This window comes from Oreochromis niloticus, linkage group LG14, assembly GCF_001858045.2.
Source record: "Oreochromis niloticus isolate F11D_XX linkage group LG14, O_niloticus_UMD_NMBU, whole genome shotgun sequence".
Taxonomy (NCBI): Eukaryota; Metazoa; Chordata; class Actinopteri; order Cichliformes; family Cichlidae; genus Oreochromis; species Oreochromis niloticus.
The window spans coordinates 17,020,084-17,042,176 of record NC_031979.2 but is presented as its reverse complement, the minus strand read 5'-3'; the positions used below and the strand labels follow the sequence as shown (position 1 = coordinate 17,042,176).

At 38.7% G+C, this 22,093-nt stretch overlaps 1 protein-coding gene across 49 annotated transcripts in view; it reads right to left on the bottom strand.

Moving 5' to 3' along the window:
- LOC100702702 (von Willebrand factor A domain-containing protein 5A) overlaps positions 1 to 22,093 on the bottom strand; it is a 221,118-nt gene that overhangs the window by 158,365 nt on the left and 40,660 nt on the right. For 19 of the 49 annotated variants that reach the window (XM_025897996.1, XM_025897992.1, XM_025898001.1 and 16 more), the window contains exons 34-40: positions 4,681 to 4,903; positions 3,801 to 3,967; positions 3,606 to 3,720; positions 3,310 to 3,485; positions 3,132 to 3,220; positions 2,674 to 2,818; positions 2,306 to 2,385 (exon numbers count right to left, since the gene is read on the bottom strand). In XM_025897996.1, the coding sequence (XP_025753781.1) occupies positions 2,306 to 2,385; positions 2,674 to 2,818; positions 3,132 to 3,220; positions 3,310 to 3,485; positions 3,606 to 3,720; positions 3,801 to 3,967; positions 4,681 to 4,903 (995 nt within the window). Of the gene's footprint in view, positions 1 to 1,613; positions 1,718 to 1,802; positions 1,962 to 2,109; positions 2,225 to 2,305; positions 2,386 to 2,673; positions 2,819 to 3,131; positions 3,221 to 3,309; positions 3,486 to 3,605; positions 3,721 to 3,800; positions 3,968 to 4,680; positions 4,904 to 10,378; positions 11,436 to 11,545; positions 11,670 to 11,711; positions 11,872 to 12,547; positions 12,807 to 13,734; positions 13,768 to 14,014; positions 14,054 to 14,744; positions 14,793 to 14,867; positions 14,901 to 15,150; positions 15,181 to 15,842; positions 15,891 to 15,965; positions 15,999 to 16,248; positions 16,279 to 16,473; positions 16,880 to 17,112; positions 17,412 to 18,158; positions 18,263 to 18,347; positions 18,507 to 18,614; positions 18,730 to 18,805; positions 18,886 to 20,209; positions 20,355 to 20,451; positions 20,541 to 20,621; positions 20,762 to 20,901; positions 21,017 to 21,090; positions 21,258 to 21,838; positions 22,062 to 22,093 lie in introns of those variants that run through there. The other 30 variants (XR_003213727.1, XM_019367317.2, XM_025897983.1 and 27 more) reach the window with 22 other exon arrangements.

The following is a 22,093-nucleotide window of genomic DNA, read 5'->3' as shown; positions in this document are numbered from 1 at the left end:
TTTTTTCCTGAGGTAGTTCTAGCACATGTTGGGCTCGTCCCGTCAAACATGCAGCTTGAAGTCCTCTCTTTAGAGTTGAAACTGAAACTTGCTTACTATGACCACTATTAACCTCCTAAGACCTGAACTCTTTCATGGCATGCATTTTTAAATTCTCTTTGCTATTTAGGCTGTTTGGGACCTGATTAATGTAAAAACAAAGAATTACCAGATTTTTTTTTTTACCTGATTTTTCTTTCTGAGAGAAATGAGATCCACATATGAGGATATTTGCTTTAAATTTCGATAGAACAAAGGCAGTATAATGTCCTCGTAAGTGGAAATCAGGCCCTTGTAGAGCAACATTTTGTATTTTGGTCTAGACATCCCAAAATGTGATGTCCACATATGTGGACGCCAGGTCCTAGGAGGTTAAGCTGTGCTTGAAGCTTTTATCCTGTGAGCCGCTTATCACGCAAGCTGTTAACTCTTAGAAACTTGTCCTATGACTCAGTTATGGCTTTGGGTCTGCCAGACCTCTTCCTCAGAGTTTGCCCCAGTTTCTGAGTGCCCTTTGATGGTGAAGGAAACTGTACTCACTGAACTTCTTTGTAGGAAAGACGTACATTTTTAAATGTTATCATGGTCCGTCTCTCTTCCATTGTTAGTTGCCCTTTATTTGCCATTTTTGTAGCAACACACTACTTTCTACAGTGCAATCCCACACTGTGGTTTACCATGGTAAACCAGTGTAGTTCATCCAGGTCTTGATCAGTGTTGGACAAGTTACTTTGAAAAAGTAATTATTTATAGTTACTAGTTACTTCTTCAAAAAAAAGTAGGGCTTCATGGAGACATAGTTAAGAAGGCAACTAGAAATGTAAAGATTTTTAAAGAAAATCTGGTAACCATAGATAAGAGTGAATTGAACTTCCTGTAAAAGGCAGGTGTTTTGATTGTGAAGTCCAAAAGTATTTTTAGAAAATAATTCATCATTTCTAGCAATTGCATTTCCAAGATTTAAAAATGAACCAAAAAAGTTATCAGTTACCTTCATGTTACACTTCTATCACTCACACTGACAGAGGATGGTGACCTATACTCACACAGATATGCTGTACCGGTCTCTGCTTAACCCCAGTTAAGTAGTCCTGACAGTATGTTGCACAGATTCCTTTCTGATGCTGAATGATTTGCAACTAAAGCCCAGACAGGCTGTTTTCTTCTCCAAACGAATACAACACTGTTACAATGTTGAATGCACAGACAATTCTGTAATGCTTTACCAAACCATGTACTGGTGACACAAATTAGTTGTTGTTGGTGCGATACCTCTGTGTGTGTCAAGCTGTTTGTTCTTCATGAATTTTACAGTAAAAGTGGCAGATTATTGCACAATAGTTTCTGGACTTCAAATAATGGCTCCTTGATTTCACACAAACTGCAGACTGTGTCTCAATCTTTGTGATGATTAATTACATAAAACTGGATATTATATTACCCCTAGTCCAAGAAAATAATATTAGGAGGAAGTGAAGCATGTTTAAAAGCAGACAAATAGCATTAGGTCTGTGCATTACTACCTGTTTTCTAGTACATAGAGTCAATGTGCTGTTTGTGTTAAACTGTTTTACCCAGTGTCCTCTGCAGGTCTGAGACTGAAGTGCAGCTGGTTCTCAGAGGGATGACCTGCCAGGCTGTACTTCACCGTCACACAGCCCTCTGCTACCTCTGACCTCTGACACAGAATCACAGGGTCAGAAGTCAAGTTAATTACTGTCATCAAATACCTAAACAACAACATGAGAGGCTGCTGCTCCTACCTGTCCAGTGAGCTGGGCATAAATCAGTGACCTTTGACCCTGGAAAAGTGTCTTGATTGGTGGAGAGAGGACAGTGACAGACACTTCCTTTGGTAAATCCCAAGTGACTGAGATGTCGACCACAGCCGGCTGCAGAGCAAATCGCAGCGACTGCATCACCTGAAAAATAAGGAAAAACTCTCCAAATATACACAAACAGCTGGAACAGAGATTTTACTCACTGCAGTTCTGATCTCAAATATGTATCTGCTGCTGCTGCTGCTGCTGCAATGCTTACCTTGTTTTCTTTTTGTGTTTAATGTCTTACTTTTGCTTGCATCCTGTCAGTCCCTGTGATGAACTGAGCATGACCTCCTCCTTCTTTGGCCATCCCATTGATGAGAGCAGAGCTGGCCCCTTCCCCAATCCCAAAAGAAAAACACCTGCAATATAACAGTTTACTTTAAGTACATGTTGGGCATTATGGATATTGTGTAGATATATTTGTGTTTTTGTGGTTTCACCTGTGAGAATCTGAGTTCTTCTTCACCAGATCTATCACTTCTTTGGTGTTCCCCACCTCTCCATCAGTAAAGACAAACAGCTAGAGAGGAGAGTTGACACATAAGGACATAACATCAGACCCACAAACACACAGCTTGTTCTGAGAGCTGAGTTAGGTTCAGAAATAGTAAATGTTTCTTATATAGCACTTTCTTACTTCGCTTGAGCACTCAAACCTCTTTATACAATATGTATCATTCAACCATTCACAAAGAAAGGAAAAGACAAAATCAGTGAATACAAGCATTTTTTCCAAATCTAAGTGCTGTATATCCAGCTTAAGTTTTCTAAAGTTCCCAGGAAATTAATGTAAATGTGTGTGTGTTACCTGTCGAGGCTGATTGGGAATGCAGGGCTGGCTGTAAATATGTTTGAGGGGCTGCAGGATCTCAGTTCCTCCAAGATTAGCCTCCATCTGCTCAACTGTCTTCAGAGCCTCCTCCATGGTCTGCTGGCTGTACTCCACACTCTTACTGCCATCACAGAAACACATGCACCAAAACATCCATTCAGATATGTACAAAACTTGAATCTGTTCATCTGGACAGTTCATCTGTTTATAAGGTTGGGGAAACCTTATAAACCTGCAGTCAGCTGAGACTGAAGAAGTCACTTGGATGAGTGACGAAACGTTTCTCCCACAAAACGCTACGTCCAGATGAACAGATTCAACTTTTGGAGATTTACTTTCCTGGATGATTGAGAATGCATCAAGACATCCATTCAGATACTTAACAAAGACAGCAGGACCTTTCTTGGGCTGACTGAAATGACGGAGAGACTCACGGGAAGATGTGTTCATATCCAGACCCAAAACTGTAAATGTTGAAATAGCAGCCCATTGGTAAGCTCTTCAACAGGAGCAGCAGAGTATCCTTAAGGGAACACGGACAAGATGATGAGCCCACTGTGTGAGAGGAACACTAGGAGAGATTTTCTGACTGTAATAACTTATTAAAGATACCCTGGCACTGCTGATGCGAGTTTCCTGCTGCATGCTGTTTGTGATATGACAGCCCATACTTCCAGATCGATCCATTAGAAACACAAACTCTCCACATGAAGCCATTGAAGACATCACAGACTGGGGGAACTCAGGGTACAGACTGACCATCACCACTGGATCACCCATCAGAGAGCCTGAGAAGTAAGACAGAAACAATTTAAAACATTTCAATGTTTATTCAAACTCCTGACTTGAAGAGTAAAGATAATTAACTTTTTATTTGCATATTAACTACTTCACTCATTTTCACTCACCTGGCTCAGCAGAGGCCTGTCCTGCCTCCACCACAGCAGTGGGCTGGTGGGCATCTTTGTAATAAATCAGCAGTTCAACATCTCTGTCAAACTTGTGTCCTGCAGCCAGCTTGACCTGCACACCACAAACACATTTATATTTAGTTCTCAGTTATAAGTAACAACCACACACAGCAGAAACAGCACTCTACCTACCGTGGCCTGGGTTTGATCAGTGTTGAGGTACTGGAGAGGGTCCAGGGAACAGTTGGACTCTACTTTAGAGATTGGACGAGGAGAGGACACTCGGGCAGAGAAAGACAGACTGTAGGGCACCAGAGAGGCTGGAACAGAAGTCACCTGGACTCCTGCACCTTCACTACCTGTACACAACATCAGGTTAGAAATGCTCTAAATAATAAGGCTTTAATTAGAAAGATTTCTTTTACATGCAAACATAATGTAAACCTGTTCTTAGATGCCATATTTATTTTTGTTTCAAAGTAAAAGTGTTTTTGTTTCGCTAAATATTCCCATGTTTTAAATAAACTATGGGCAGTAGTATGTACACTAGTTTAAAGCTGTCAAGCTGTTCATGAATAAACAGAACATCAAAGCTTAAGTTACTGACAATTTAGTTTAATTCCATTCAATACAATATTATTTATATAGCACCAAATCACGACAACAAGGTGCTTATCCATGTGTTCTGCAAATGATTTACATATTTGATGAATGTAAACAGACACCACTGCAAACTGGGACATGCTCCAGTCTTAATTTATAACAATGTTGGTAAAATAATTAAATATCCATTAAAAATTTTACATATTCTCATTTCAGTTACAACCTTTAAAGCTGATAGAAATTCTACACAGTGACCGTCTGTTTACTCAATGCATCTTCCTCTGCTTTCTAAAAAAATGTTTATATTCTGACAAATATATTTGAAAGAAAAATCACTTTTTCTGCTAGAAAATGAATTAGAAGCTTGACTGTTTCTGCCATATATTGTGTTCTGTCTGTATTGTGAGGTTGGTTCAAGACCTAATATGGTTTAACCATTTCTGGTCCAACTATTTTGAAGTGTTCCTACCCTGAGGCTGGTATCGAGGGTTGAGCACAGCAGGCAGACAGAACCTCAGACCATCATCAGCCTGCACAGCCAGCTCAGTCACGTACTCCAACCTGATGGAGGCGCTCTCTCCTGGAGGCAGACTGCCCACACTCAGAGAGAATATATCTGGACTCCGATCACTCTCCTCCAATAGGAAGGCCTGCTGACCGCAGCTCAGAGCATCATCATACTCCTCACGAGCCTGAAGGACAGGTGACACATGTCAGTAACATTCACTGTGTTTATTGTTATTTGAATCTTACTTATAATCAGGTTATATTTACTGTCCAGCTCACCTTCTGTTTCTCCTTCACCTCAGCTACAATCTGTGTCTTTCCGATCTCAGCACTGAAATGACAGACAGCAGCATCTCCAGGCAGAGGGAAGACAAAAACAGCCTCTAATGGCTTGTCCTCCTTATTCTCGTAGTTCAGAGTGGAGACCACTGTAGCCACATGGTCCCTCACCTCCAGCTCCACCTCAATGCTCTTCAGAGGAACTAAAAGAAACAGAATCACGTTATACATAAACCATATATTCTTTACAAATGGTTGTTTCACACATGTTGGATTTATATCTGTAATTTCTTTGAAATTCAGAAGAAGGAATGGGATAATATTGTTAACCTCTGTTTCATACTTTGTGGATTTTTGTATTAAGTGTGTCAAGTCATTAGAATATGTATATGATAGTGAGCATGTTGGTGATTAGGCTGAGGCCATTGAAACCGTCAAGCAAAGACTCCTAGCCTTGAAGAGGTATACCAGAGAAACAGAAGGCAGGAGAATAAACCAGCTGTTCTCCACAGAATGATCCAAGGTGTACTCTCAGTGGCAGCTGAACAAAATGAGAACTGCCCCACCAAGGCCAGATACAGAGCAAAACTGGAAGAGGATCTGGGAGAAGGAAGCAACTCATAACGGCAATGCTCAGTAACTACAGACCACAACAACCTCCCTGAATAGGATCTTAAAAAAGCTTAAAAAACTGACTGTACTCAATCAGCACAAATAAACCAGCTGCTAATGGATGAGAGATACCCAGAATGGCTAGCTGAAGACCAAACAGTCCTGATCCCCACCGATCAACAGGAATTCCATGAGGATGTGGCAAACAACACTAGAGGTCAACTTCGACCAACTGTGCAAGTCACCATCAAGTGTGGGATTTACCAAGAATATGCTCTGTCCCCACTGCTGTTCTGCATAGGCCTGAACCCCCCAGTGATATCATTAAAAAGACTGGCTACAGATACATACTATGGAATGGACCAATCATCAGCCATCTCCTCTACATGGATAACATGAAGCTGTATCCTAGGAGTGAGCAAGACGTTTCACTGGATACCCCAGGCAGCAGAAACCTGAGAAAGAAGAGGAGCAAAGAGAAGAACCATCATGGAAGGACAGGCCTCTGCACAGTATTTACCACCGTCAGGTAGAAGTAGCTGACATCCAGACATCCTACCAGTGGCTTGACAAAGCTGGACTGAAAGAGAACACAGAGGCACGAATCATGGCAGCACAGGAACAAGTTTTAAGTACAAGATCCATGAAAGCAGGGGTCTGTCACACCAGTCGTGACCCCAGGTGCAGGCTGTGTAAATATGCCCCTGAAAAACTCCAGCACATAACAGTATGGTGCAAATTGCTAGCAGGCAAGACATACATGGAACGCTATAACAAAGTGGCCGGCATAGTATACAGAAACGTCTTTGCAGAGTGTGGCTTGGAAGTCCCGAGGTCAAAATGGGAGATGCCCACTAGGATGGTTGAGAATGACTGAGCCAAGATTCTGTGGGATTTCCAGACACAGACAGACTGATGGCTAACCAACAGCACATAGTAGTGGTGGACAAGCACAAGACAGCCATAGTTATAGATGTAGCTATACTGACTGACAGCAACATCAGGAAGAAGGAACACAAGAAGCTGGTGAAGTACCAAGGGCTCAGAGAAGAGCTTGAGAAGATGTGGAGGATGAAGGCAACAGTGGTCCCAGTGGTAATTGGAGCACACAATGCAGTGATCCCCAAGCCGGGCGAGTGGCTCCAGCAGAAAACAACATCTGACCAGAAGTGTGCAGTCCTGGGAACTGCAAAGATATTGCACAGGACCCTCAAGCTCCCAGGCCTCTGGTAGAGGACCCAAGGTTGAAGGATAAAGACTGTCCACAGGGCAAGTGTGGAATTAGTAAATAATAAATGTTTAAAATAGTACAAATGATAGAAGTCTTTACATTTGAATATTAGATGAATGAAAAGAGGCTGCAGAGAAAACAGAAGACTCTTTATTTTCCGTCAGTACCTGGTTCCTTCTGGAGAGTTAGCAGACCACAGCGGTTTATCATCGTATCTGTGAATCAGAAACATTTAAGGACTGTGAAATAAAATTTATAGTGGCTGTGCATTCCAGGCATTCCTTACCTATGTAGATGTTAAAAAAAATATTTCCAGATTAATCTGGTCATATAATGTTGTAGTTATGATCAAATCAATGAATATAACAAACTCTGATGAGCTGACTTGCAGTAGTGTAATTGTTTTTATAGTTAATGCTCGAGAGTTAAAATGTTCACCTAGTTTTCCTCTGACAAGGCTGATAACCAGTGGCAGGATCTCTCGTCAACATCCAAGTTAAGACTAACCATTACTTCCATTCTCTAGTTATCTTTTTCTTGTTATCAGCCTTACTGACATTAAAAACAGCACAAATAACTCAGAATGAATGCGACTGTTCGTTGCAGCTATACAGACTTTTTAGGTAATCAAAATATATCAGTACACATTATTTATGTTGTGTTCATGACAAACTCATTTAGGGCCATTTTGATGCCATTAGTAAACAAGTGAAATACAACCAGCCAGTTCGTTTCAAGAATGATCAGGAACAGCGCAAACTAGCTGCTCAGAATCCTGTAATCCAATGACAGAGTAAGTCACGTGACAACAAAAATAACACTTTGGAAGTGCAGGTTTCACACATCTGAAAAAAGAGAATCTCTTGTAGTTAGACGTTCACCTGACAAACACGGTGCATTGTTTTAGTTAATGGCAATTCGGCCTTTAGTTTTGGTTTGGTTTGGTCTGTGTCGTGCGTTGTGTCTCCAGGAACAGATACGAAGTTCAACTCAACACTGCTTTCTGTGCACAAGCTGGACAAGAAAAAATATTCTAAAACTCTCGTTGGAGATAACAGGTATCATGAATGTAGTTATTAACTTTTTTTAAGTCGGTCTTTCTGCAGGAGGGTCTGCGAGCACTCGCGATAGAAAGGGCGTTTAACTAGTCACGTGACGCTTCTTACGCGTACAGCGCAATCCAGTCAGAGACTTTATCAGGTGATGATGATAAAACGATAATTAAAAATCTATATAAAAAAAAACAGTATATCATAGTAAAAAGAGCACCGTTGGAAATAAGAAAACATTTCTTGCTGCAGAAAATTTGCAATGTCACATTTTAACGCGGAGTGCGCTCTCAGTGCTGCTGTTTACTTCTAACGTGACCTCTTATTAACCATTTAAATCGTCTAAACATAATTTTAATGACTTGGCACACGTCTACTAAAATTGAGTCTTCGCTTCTACAAAGATGCGCATTAATATGGCGACTCTGCGACCAGAAGCATCTGGATTATGTTGCCACGGATTATTATACATGTTGGAAAACGCCACCAGAAAACACGAAAATCAGTTAAGCGGCAGCACCGGGGACTTCTCCGACCCTCTGCTAACTTCAAGTCAGAGGACTTTCCTCTCCCGACGATGAATGGCATCTCTTTGTACAGAGTGACTGTGCACCCACCCGATTATATGCGACACTTCAATCGTTCCGTTTTGTGAAACTGCATAGGTTATACTGCATGTTTTTGACTGGGATCCGAAAACATTTTGTTAAAAAGACAATAATGAATCCGGAAATAAAAACCGATGATGTGACATTAGGAATGAACTAACTCATAAAGAACGGAATGGTTGAGATAACCTGTGAGATATGAAAATGTGGCGCTGGAGACCGCTAGTGAAGAATGATGTGCAATAGAAGCTTACTTCTATGGACAGACCAGTGACTGTAGAAAACAGACGTGTGTATCCTGACAGGTTTCGTTTTCTTTTTCTTCCTCTTTATACTGTTTAGTGGCGGCTGGCAAACAGCAAAATGGTGCATTCTCGCCACCAACTGGTGTGGAGTGTCGAGATGTAACCGTCTCCTCTCTCCTGTTCCTCTCTGTGCTTCTCATTTTTTCTATTTCCCTTTGTATTTTATAAAACCATCGCCCTTTCCTCTCTTCCTCCCATTGCTTTTGCCACCTTTCTTTTATTTTGTGCCATATTCTACTCTTGTTTGCTGTCCTACTAACACTGATTTCCATGTCCATAATGGTCTCTTTGTAGCTTCCTTTGCTGTTCTGTCTGCCATAATCATTTCCCTTAACTCTATGATGCGCTGGTACCCATATGAGGGTGACCATAAGCCCCATCATAGTAATTCTATATAATGTTTGCTGAGTCTCTATCAGAATTTGAGGTCTGCAATCTGAGTGACTGTCTTGCAAACGATGAAATTGAGTCTGAGCATATCACTGATCTTAGTGGTCTTGCATCGTCAATCCATTGAACAGTATTGAAACTATTTCTCCCGTGTACACTGATGAATCATCACTGATCCCTTTTCTTACTTATGAATATAAATACTAAAAATAAATATACAATAATAGTAAACAATGAAGAACACCAACATCAAAAAGATAATAAAGTCAATATAGGCAATCAAAAAAAGAGAATTAATTTTTACTGTACATATCTTTCATTAATCAGCATAAATACCCACCTAAACATTTAGTTGGCTCACAGATGTAGAAATTGTTCAAAAGAAAATTCCAAGAAATTCTGATTATATAGCACTCATAACAGGGTATATAATACAACAACGAATTGAAGGCAGTATGGTGTAATTAGATCTGCTCCTGTTGACTAGCCCTGAAGGTTAAGCTACTTTGAAAACAAGATGTAAAAATCAAAAGTGGCTTTATTGCTGAAGTTAGATAAGAAAATAAAACAACCACTCACAAACTCACAAGTGAGGCTCATTTGGCTTGTAAGAAAGAACATTGAAAATGTGTGGCTATTATCTGGTCTTTTAGCTATTCGTGTTCAAACATTGCTGCAAATGTGAATGTGCAATGAAATAGTGTGTGTATGTGTGTGTGTGTGTGTGTGTGTGTGTGTGTGCGCGCGCGTTTATTGAAAACTAAAGTTTCACTGCAAACATTGCATATGTTCAAACTTTACTATTTTTTTCCACAGTATTTCTTCTTGTAACATAGTGACTGTGCACCCACCCAATACTATGTGACACTTTATCTTAGGACCCATGGCAAACATTAGCTCAATCAGTTGCTCCATTTATTAAAACTTTACTGAAAAGATTCTGTGCTTTTGGCCTGCAGGGCCAGAAAGATTATCTGGACAGTTTTACTGCAGGTCCCTGTTCTTGTAACAGTGTTTACACTATGAATCACAGACTGACTGTGCTAGTTCCTTGTAGATGAGGACCTGGGCAATTGGGTATATTGCCTGTACTATACAATATGGCTTAAGTGCTAAAATGTTAATGTGCATACCTTTTATTATTCAACATACACAATTTTTCCCAAACATTTAGTAGTCTGTCAGATTATGGAAATATATGTTTATTGAGTTGCATTAGATTTCATAGCATTTCTATCTAAACATTAAGCAGACAGATAAACCTGATTACAAAATATGACTAAACCTGTAAATAAAACATTCACTCCACTGTTTTCAGCTTTCTTCAGAATTTTCAAAAGTATTTGCAACTTAAAAGGGGAAAAAAAGCAAAATATTATGTTCACATAATCATCAATTTGCTGCTCTGGTAAATGAATAGTTAGGCACAAAGGTGACACTGCAGCACACCTGATATGACATACATTGCACTCTTTCCTATTGTAAGCCATGATCCCCACAGCTTCAGTGATGGGCCCACTGGCTCTTTCTTACCTAACCACACCTAGCCACTAACACTGCTGGTGCCATTTTCCCCCAAATAATAAAAATGCTATCTTTTGTAATTGCTGACTTGAGCCAGGCCCTGTGGGTTGGCTATATATTTTTTTCCTTTGCTTCAGATAAAAAAACCAAACCACTGGTTGTTCCATCATCCTAACTGACAAATTAGCATATATCGACTCAATGTTAGCATTTTGTGGATAAAAAGGAAAAATCTGCAAGAGAAACAAAATGTCATCAATATTGTTTAATTTCAATGTGACCATATAAACAGCGCTATAAGATAAAATTAGGACTTTGTCTAGAAGTAGGCATAAAAAGTTAACTTTGATTTGGGACTGTAACACAAGCATTTTGAATTAGAACCTTTCTCAGAAGAACAACATGAAGTGGAATGTATAAAAACAAGTAAAAAGTAACAAATTATGACCAACATCGCCATATGGTGATGGAAAACAGGAATAAAAACATACAATTTAAATGAGTTGCCATAATAACTGCTTGTTTTTTGAAACAATTCTGATTATATAACAATTACAATAGGGTAAATAGCACAAAAATGAATTAAAAGCCATATGGCATGATTCGCCAATCCTGAAGGTGAATCCACTTCGAGAAAACCTAGAGTCCCAGAGCTTCTTTCTTTATGCTGCAACCCAACAGGACATTTCCAGATTCCACACACTCTGACACACATGGCGCTAAAATGAAAACGTAAGTTATTATACGAATAAGGAGAGGGCTGATTTTTTAGTGTGGTTTCAAACAGTGTTTAAAAGAATACTTTATTTGATATTATCATTGTTTCTACCATTTTGAGCACGGATCCATGAGGCAGCCTTCAAAGCCAGAAACTCCCACTCATCCTTTGCATCCATCTTGAAAGCATGAAGCCAGACCAGAGCCAGAATGGTGGCCCACACTTCACTGTTGGCCTAATTCATCAAATGAACACATGAAAATCATGATCTCACTTTCTACAACTGTGCTAACATAAAGTAAAATAAGGCACTGAAATGTGTTCAGTAGAAGTTCTGACTGATGAGAAAACACTTTCTGCAGTGCAGCTCTGTGGATACTTAGGAGAGTCATTACAACCAATATTTTATCCTGTGATATTTACAGATTTGTTTTCATGCGCCAAGGCAGGGGCTACATTTAGTTTACTTCTTTTTGTTATATTTGTTATATTGTACTTCCATGTTTTTAATCGCATCCTATGTTTTGTTGTTCAAATTATCCAATCAATTTTATTTTAAATCTCATATTATCATTTTGTGTTATTACTTAAATTGACAGCCAGTGTTAACTTTGACAGAAAATGTTGATTTAGTTTTAGTTTTAGTTTTAGTCAGTCGTTTTACTAAACATTTATTTTTATTTATAATTTAGGCGTCTAAATTTAGATTTGGTCAGCTAAATATTATAAGATTATAGTAGATATAGTTTATTCAGCTGATTAAAATCTAATGTATAGTGTAAAGGTTTGTTGTATTTTTGCTGGTAAGAGATGCTCCAAATGGTTTACAAAGCATCTTATTTTCTTTAATATCACATGCAAAATCTGTCCAGGTCTTCTTTTCCTTCCGAGTGTTGAACTTTTATCATGTTTTCATGATAAACAGGGAGCATGGGAGTTTCCCCCTGCTTGTCGGTGGCAGATCAAATTGTGGGTGTCTAACTAATCTAACAAGGAGATCCCTTCTGATTTTATCACGTCCAAATTCGCCTCACCTTCCTACACAACTTAATTAGTTCTGATTGGATTTCGTCTCTCTAGAAAATTTTCATCTCGTTTTTATTCGTTAGTGAAACTGTCAATACATTTCAAGTTTCTGTCTTCCTGCGTTCGTTTTTATTGTGTTTTGTTTTTCCCTCACAAAGGTTATTGATGAAAATTATGACAAAAATGACAATTCAGCCCACCGTTCTGGGTTTGATCTTTTCCACCTGCTGACTGGTCTTTCCCAGTGCAGTAGCCAGACCAGGATCAAGCAGCCAGGAGCCAGACGCCTTCTGGAGGGAGACTAAGTGCATGAAAGGGTCTCTGGGTGGTTGCTTGGGTAACGCAACTGGAAAATCAAAGATTAAACAAAAGCCAGACCTCAATATGGTGATAGAGAAGAAAACACAATTCTACATGACAGAGGATAGCAAAAATGTAACAGTGTACATAAGGCTTCCACACAGCAAATTAAGAGTTTTCAACAGAAACTGAAGAAAGACTAAAACTGGAAAGAAAAAAAAGATAGCTTTATTTTTTTCAATGTGTATACCACAAATAGGTTGATATTTTTAATGTTTTTATCAAACAATAGCTTCTAAATGTAAACAGCAAGAAGATTTGGGATGACACACACACATACTGTGGATCATATAATTTCCTCTGTGGTTATTATATGAGCCATATTTATAGAACAAATATTTTTTGAGCTTACAGTCAGCTTTTTTGGTACCCAACATAGATTTTACTGCAAGGTAGGCATTCATCACCATGATGTTTGTATAAAAACAGTATATTTAAAATATTATATTTGAATTTGTTCAAATATTGTTTAAAAATTGGGTCAAGACATTTGCTGAAGAATTTGTCATTAATGGGACTTAAAGGGACTTTCATAGTTTTTACTCTTTTCCACAGAAAAAACTGAAAAGTTCCAAACTATAAAGTGACACATTAACACCTCCTACCCCCCACGCGTACACATATGATCTAAATCTTTTCTAAATCCCACAAAGACATGGCAGCTGGAAATACAAGTTTTAGATTTGAAATCACAGTTTTAACACAATCTTATATTTAACATTTAAAATCTGACTAAATAAGAAAATGACTTTCACACAGGTGGAATCAGACGGACGTTGAACTTGGTATTAAAATGTAGATAAAAATGAGACATTTCAAATGCTTTAACTTGTTTTGACCAGTTACCCATCCCACATTTCATTTTAGAACTGCATAGATAGCTTGTCTTAAACTTCCATTCAGCTTGTACTTACAGTCATCCAGGAAACCACCGCAAAAACTATCTGCTGTGAAGTCAAGATGAAAAACATGGAGTCAGCAACTTCATAATAGTAAATGAAAAAGAATAAATAAAGTACAGACATTATATACAGCCCAATACAATGACTATGATAGCAAATACTGCCAATGCTGTCCATAGAGCATTTCATATTTAAAATTTTCAACTTAAACAGAGTAAAACAGAAAACATTTATTTTTAGAAATGCACTGATGTGCAGATGTGTGTTACACTGACATTCAGCTTTTACTTACTCGTATCTGGTATTGAACACATTGCCATGGGGGAGCCAACTAGGATGTAAAAAAATGGGAAAAATAAATAATAAATAATAAAAAAAATAAAATATTTTATAAGACTTTTTTCAAAGGGTGTGTTTTCATGTCATTGATTTAAACACTGATTAAATGTTTGGGATCTTCATGTGGTCAGTCCGGATGCTTCCTCACCTACCTCCAAGGTCCCTGCAGTATTTACAAAGCTTGATCACCATGCTTGATTTTCAGATTGTTTAATTTTCATTGTTCTTCTGTCTTTAGTTTCTTCCTATCAGTATTTTGATTCCTTGTAACAAACCCTTTGAAGAAAACAAGCCACATTTTGCTTTAACTGGCATGTTTTTGGATTCTGACTTCAGGAACCTCTAAACTGGTTCTAATGTTCTGCTACAAGTTATCATTGAAGTACTTTTATTCATGTTGATCCGCCTTTGTCTTCAGGTTGTGTGTGACAATTAGTTTTTGCTTTTGTAGTAACAAATGTATAATTCCTCTAATACTCTTCATACTCAAAATAAAACTAAAATCTTCTGATTGCTAATTTTTAAAATACTGAGATACTGCCGTGTCTCTCTGCTCTTAACATTATCACTGCCCTGCTTTCATTCACTCAGCTGCAGGAATAAATATGTTAAATCTCAGGGATGTAGCAAACGTCCATGCACACACGTACCTTCCAACGCCAATAACTCTGCTTTGTACTTACTTCTTCTTATAGGAGGAGCAGGCAATGCTGATCCAAATCTTGGTGGCACTTTAAGATAAAAAAATTGTGGATTGTGATTTTACTGCGCAGATGTGTGTGTTCTGCCATTCACTCTTTACTTACCCCCAAGACACGGAATACGTCTGTTCTCTAAATCTACCATGAAATCAAGATGAAAAACATGGAGTCAGCAATTTCATAATAGTAAATGAAAAAGAACAAATAAAGTACAGACATTATATACAGCCCAATACAATGACTATGATAGCAAATACTGCTGATGCTGTTCACAGAGCATTTCATATTTAAAATTTTCAACTTAAACAGAGTAAAACAGAAAACATTTATTTTTAGAAATGCACTGATGTGCAGATGTGCGTTACACTGACATTCAGCTTTTACTTACTCGTATCTGGTATTGGCAGGGAGGAGCAACCTAGGATGTTAAAAAATGAGATTAAAATATTTTTTGCGAATTTTTTCAAAGGCTTTTTTTCATGTCATTGATTTAAACACTATTAAATGTTTGGGATCTTCATGTGGTCAGTCCGGATGCTTCCTCACCTACCTCCAAGGTCCCTGCAGTATTTACAAAGCTTGATCACCATGCTTGATTTTCAGATTGTTTAATTTTCATTGTTCTTCTGTGTTTAGTTTCTTCCTATCAGTATTTTGATTCCTTGTAACAAACCCTTTGAAGAAAACAAGCCACATTTTGCTTTAACTGGCGTGTTTTTGGATTCTGACTTCAGGAACCTCTAAACTGGTTCTAATGTTCTGCTCTAAGTTATCATTGAAGTACTTTTATTCATGTTGATCCGCCTTTGTCTTCAGGTTGTGTGTGACAATTAGTTTTTGCTTTGTAGTAACAAATGCATAATTCCTCTAATACTCTTCATACTCAAAATAAAACTAAAATCTTCTGATTGCTAATTTTTAAAATACTGGGATACTGCCGTGTCTCTCTGCTCTTAACATTATCACTGCCCTGCTTTCATTCACTCAGCTGCAGGTATACATGTGTTAAATCTCAGGGATGTAGCAAACGTCCATGCACACACGTACCTTCAAACGCCAATAACTCTGCTTTGTACTTACTTCTTCTTATAGGAGGAGCAGGCAATGCTGATCCAAATCTTGGTGGCACTTTAAGATAAAAAAATTGTGGATTATGATTTTACTGCGCAGATGTGTGTGTTCTGCCATTCACTCTTTACTTACCCCCACGACACAGATTACGTCTCTTCTCTAAATCTACCATGAAATCAAGATGAAAAACATGGAGTCAGCAATTTCATAATAGTAAATGAAAAAGAACAAATAAAGTACAGACATTATATACAGCCCAATACAATGACTATGATAGCAAATACTGCTGATGCTGTCCATAGAGCATTTCATATTTAAAATTTTCAACTTAAACAGAGTAAAACAGAAAACATTTATTTTTAGAAATGCACTGATGTGCAGATGTGCGTTACACTGACATTCAGCTTTTACTTACACGTATCTGATATTGCCAGGGGGGAGCAACCTAGGATGTTAAAAAATGAGATTAAAATATTTTATGCAAATTTTTTCAAAGGGTGTGTTTTCATGTCATTGATTTAAACACTATTAAATGTTTGGGATCTTCATGTGGTCAGTCCGGATGCTTCCTCACCTACCTCCAAGGTCCCTGCAGTATTTACAAAGCTTGATCACCATGCTTGATTTTCAGATTGTTTAATTTTCATTGTTCTTCTGTGTTTAGTTTCTTCCTATCAGTATTTTGATTCCTTGTAACAAACCCTTTGAAGAAAACAAGCCACATTTTGCTTTAACTGGCATGTTTTTGGATTCTGACTTCAGGAACCTCTAAACTGGTTCTAATGTTCTGCTCTAAGTTATCATTGAAGTACTTTTATTCATGTTGATCCGCCTTTGTCTTCAGGTTGTGTGTGACAATTAGTTTTTGCTTTTGTAGTAACAAATGCATAATTCCTCTTCACTCAGCTGCAGGTATACATGTGTTAAATCTCAGGGATGCAGCAAATGTCCATGCACACACGTACCTTCCAACGCCAATAACTCTGTTTTGTACTTACTTCCTCTTATAGGAGTAGCACGCAATGCTGATCCATATCTTGGTGTCACTTTAAGATTAAAAAAAAAGAGTGAGGGTATGAGGTCTGGATAGGACAGGAAGAAATGCAAAAATTGTTTGTTGTACTTTCATTCAGATTTTTACTTCTTGCTAATTTCTGATCTGTGGAGATCACTTTGGAAAACAAGCAACTACTACCTAACTGGTTTGTTTTTAAGTTAAATTTTTTAGGATTTAGAATTAACTCTAATATTCTGCAGTTAAAGCTGTCATTACATTCACCTCATTGAAGTTCGGCCATCTTTATCTTCAGAGCTGTGGCTCACAGAGTTTTAGTTTGGGGATTTAAAATAAACTCACTGGGTGTCGGAATATTTCTGCGCACAAGAGGTCCTTGGATCACCCTGCTGTTGGCTTTGTTGACAGCAATGAAGGCAGTGAAAGAACTGCTCACTCCTGATTGGACACTGAGCCGCACTAACTTTTTCTTCACTTCTCCATCTTGCTGTCCTCTACTTTCTCTCTCCTCCATCTCCAGTGAGCGAATCAGAGTACGAGCACCCAACCTGTGGACTGTTAATCTGCAGACATGACACAAAAAACATCTTCTGTTCTAATGTCTATTATTTTACTAGATTAACTTATCAGTAACTTTGTCTATACCACTGCATCCTCTTCAGGGTCCTACAGAGGTGAAGTTTAATCCACCACTTTGGGAAAGAATCACAATGATAACATATCAAGTTTATCTGAAGACAGTAGAGTGATCCAATATATACATGGATACAAACATACATACATTGAAATGCATGCATGCATGCATGAACTTTAGTTAATCAAGTTTAGTTCGTAAACATTATAAAGTGTTTACTGTATATTGTAGAAAATTGTTTAATGTATAATGTTACCATTTTTATTTTAATGAAATGACGTATGCCCATTCTTATGTTTACTTTTTAGACACTCATCATCAAGCTCAGCAATATTAAGGTTTAAGATGTTAGAGTTAAATTCCCCTTTAAATTTTTGGTTAAAATAGCTTCATTTATTCCTGTGTTTTCTGAATCATGAAATTTGAACTAAGAGAAATGAAGCCAGTTGGTTTTGGGCAGATAATGGCTGCAACTGGAATATTAAATGAGTAAACGCTATTGTCAGAATATCAAACATAGAAATACACTGTAATTCCTCATTGTCTCCAATGATGAAAAAAGGATGTGGTAAAACCAGGTCATAAAAATATCAAAGATATGCACAGTAATATGTTTGTGCATCTTAAATAAAGTAAACCAAACCAAAAGGGTGCTGTTGTTATTAAACTGTTTTACCCAGTGTCCTCTGCAGGTCTGAGACTGAAGTGCAGCTGGTTCTCAGAGGGATGACCTGCCAGGCTGTACTTCACCGTCACACAGCCCTCTGCTGCCTCTGACCTCTGACACAGAATCACAGGGTTAGAAGTCACATTATTTACTGTCATCAAATACCTAAACAACAACATGAGAAGGTGCTGCTCCTACCTGTCCAGTGAGCTGGGCATAAATCAGTGACCTTTGACCCTGGAAAAGTGTCTTGATTGGTGGAGAGAGGACAGTGACAGACACTTCCTTTGGTAAATCCCATGTGACTGAGATGCCGACCACAACCGGCTGCAGAGCAAATCGCAGCGACTGCATCACCTGAAAAATAATGAAAAACTCCAAATACACATCCTATACATATAACAAATATGTATCTGCTGCTGCTGTGATGTTTAATGTGACTTCTAATTGTGTTTAATGTCTTACTTTTGCTTGCATCCTGTCAGTCCCTGTGATGAACTGAGCGTGACCTCCTCCTTCTTTGGCCATCCCATTGATGAGAGCAGAGCTGGCCCCTTCCCCAATCCCAAAAGAGAAACACCTGCAATACAGCAGTTTTCTTTAAGTACACAGAGGACATGTATTGTGTAGATATAGTTGTGGGTTTGTGGTTTCACCTGTGAGAATCTGATTTCTTCTTTACCAGATCTATCACTTCTTTGGTGTTTCCCACCTCTCCATCAGTAAAGACAAACAGCTAGAGAGGAGAGTTGGCACATGAGGACATAACATCAGACCCACAAACACACAGCTTGTTCTGAGAGCTGAGTTAAGGTTCAGAAACACAATACTTCATTTTTAGTTAGAATGTGTAAAATGATTCATAATTAGATGCAGATTGTAGTAAATTGATAGTAAATTACAGATTACAATCAACTGATTTCTCTTTTCTTACGCCTCAGAATCCTAGCTTTGGTGCTGCTATAGGACAAACATTTTTAGTCATCCAACAGAGATGAAAAACATTAAATTTAGATTGTACCCCAAAATGGCCCCTGCCAGCCAGTATGTTTCTACTACGTACTGTTTAAACTGGACTGGAGTTTTCTCCCATTTGTGGAAGGCTGTCAGGCCACTGTTTACCTCAGCTGTTCTTTATTCTGGACGAGGCTGTAAAACTTCATGAAAGGAATCTGATATGAGTCAAAGAGTCAGAGAAGCTTGCATCTGACTTATGACAGCCATAAATAAGTTGAGTTGTTGAGGATATACTGAACTGTCCTTAAGCACTGTTGTTAGCTGCTTTTAGTTGCTGTTAGCCTCTCTTAACTGCTGTAGCCTCTTTGAAGTGGATGTAAGTTTAGTGGACTCTGAATAAACTCTCATACAATGTAAGAATGTTATAAAACTGTTTATCACAGGCAAAGTGTGATTTGTAGGATACTGGATACACTGTGTTAAGAGCCCTGACATCAGTGCAGTAGATGAGGCTTGAGGCAAGAGGAAAGTGGGTGACATTTTATTAAAATGCTGGTGGCATTGTCTATTTCTTTCGAGTTTTCATTTCTTTGGTGAATGGGATGCCACTCTGACAATTAAACATGAAAACATGAAACACGAAATTTAGTCTGAAGGTGTAGACACAAATTTAAATGTCCCTTCACGGTATGCAAAAACCTATAAGTTTCTTACTCCACCTTTAATGTACTCTGGTCAGTCTCTAACCACATAGGCAAAATGCCATTAGTTAGAGAAGTCCTTCCTGGCCATTGTACTTAAATATAATGGGGGAACATAGCAGCTTCCACAAACCGTAAATCACACACTCAATTCTATTTATTTCTAAGATATTAATAATAAATTAATGAGAATGCATCAGTTTGTTGGAAGATGTGATTACAGAGTACTGTATGTAAATTTATTTATGTACTTTTATTTATGAGTATAGTATCCTTTTTTCTCTTAAATCACCTAATTGAGATAATGATTGTACATTTAAGGTCAGAGTTAGGCAAGCGGTAAGTAAGGTTAAGTTTCAAGGAAGTCTTGAGGAAACTAATCCAAGCCAGTGTGTGTGTTACCTGTCGAGGCTGACTGGGAATGCACGGCTGACTGTAAATATGTTTGAGGGGCTCCAGGATCTCTGTTCCTCCAAGATCAGCCTGCATCTGCTCAACGCTCTTCAGGGCCTCTTCCATGGTCTGCTGAGTGTACTCCACACTCTTACTGCCATCACACAGACACCAATACACACATATTTAACACAAAAGACACAAAAACATGAAATGAATACTTTTGTTGGGCTGACAGATCTGAGCCTTACGGGAAGATGTGTTCATATCTGGACCCAAAACCATAGATGTTAAAATAGCAGCCCATTGGTAAGCTCTTCAACAGGAGCAGCAGAGTATCCTTAAGAGAACAGGGAAAATATGGTGAGTCCTCTGTGTGAGAGGAACACTGTGAAAAATTTATGACTGTAAGAACAAATACCTTGGCACTGCGGATCCGAGTATTACTCATACTTCCAGATCGATCCATTAGAAACACAAACTCTCCACATGAAGCCATCACAGACTGGGGGAACTCAGGGTACAGACTCACCATCACCATTGAATCACCCATCAGAGAGCCTGAAAAATATTAGGGACAGAAAAATGACCAAAAATTTTTGCCGTGTACTCCAACATCTTTAACTACTGAGTTAAAGAAGACGGATAATGATTTTTTAAAATTTATTTCAAAACTAACAACAAATCTCATTTTCACTCACCCGGTTCAGCAGAGGCCTGTCCTGCCTCCACCACAGCAGTGGGCTGGTGGGCGTCTTTGTAATAAATCAGCAGTTCAACATCTCTGTCAAACTTGTGTCCTGCAGCCAGCTTGACCTGCACACCACAAACACATTCATGTTTAGTTCTCAGTAATAAGTACAGAGCAGTAACATCAGCACTCTACCTACCGTGGCCTGGGTTTGATCAGTGTTGAGGTACTGGAGAGGGTCCAGGGAACAGTTGGACTCTACTGTAGAGATTGGACGAGGAGAGGACACTCGGGCAGAGAAAGACAGGCGGTAGAACAACAGAGAGGCTGGAACAGAAGTCACCTGGACACCTGCACCTTCAAAATCTATACACAAATGACACTGATTATAAATAAGCCCTGTATTCAATTCAATTCAGTTGTATTTATACAGCACCAACTCATAACAGCAGTTGCCTCAAGGCACTTTATACTGTAAGGCAGACCTACAGTACCTAAAAGAAAAAGCTTTGGCAACAGTGGCAAGGAAAAACTCCCTTTTAACAGGAAGAAACATCAAGCAGAACCAGGCTCAGGAAGGGGCAGCCATCTGCCATGACCGGTTGGTGTGAGGGGAATAAGACAAAAGACTAGCAAAAAGGAAAGTTTTAAGCTTAATCTTAAACGTAGAGACAGTGTCTGTCTCCCAAATCAGAAGCTGGTTCAAAAGCTGCTTCTACAGGAGAGGCGTGACTTTTTGGGGTTTATAATAAATAATATATTTATAAATAAATCTATAAAGCCCACATTCTTTTTAGACACCACTCAGACTTGTTGCAGCTTTAAGTTTTTATACATTATATAGATTATGAGAAAAATTTTATTTTCCAGTAAACATGCAGATAAATCCAGGTTGTATCTAAATCATTTCCACATTTGACATTTAAAATGTCATCTGCTTTTCCTACCCTGAGGCTGGTATCGAGGGTTGAGCACAGCAGGCAGACAGAACCTCAGACCATCATCAGCCTGCACAGCCAGCTCAGTCACGTACTCCAACCTGATGGAGGCGCTCTCTCCTGGAAGCAGACTGCCCACACTCAGAGAGAATATATCTGGACTCTGATCACTCTCCTCCAATAGGAAAGCCTGCTGACCAGAGCTCAGAGCATCATCATACTCCTTACGAGCCTGAAGGACAGGAGACACATGTCAGTGACATT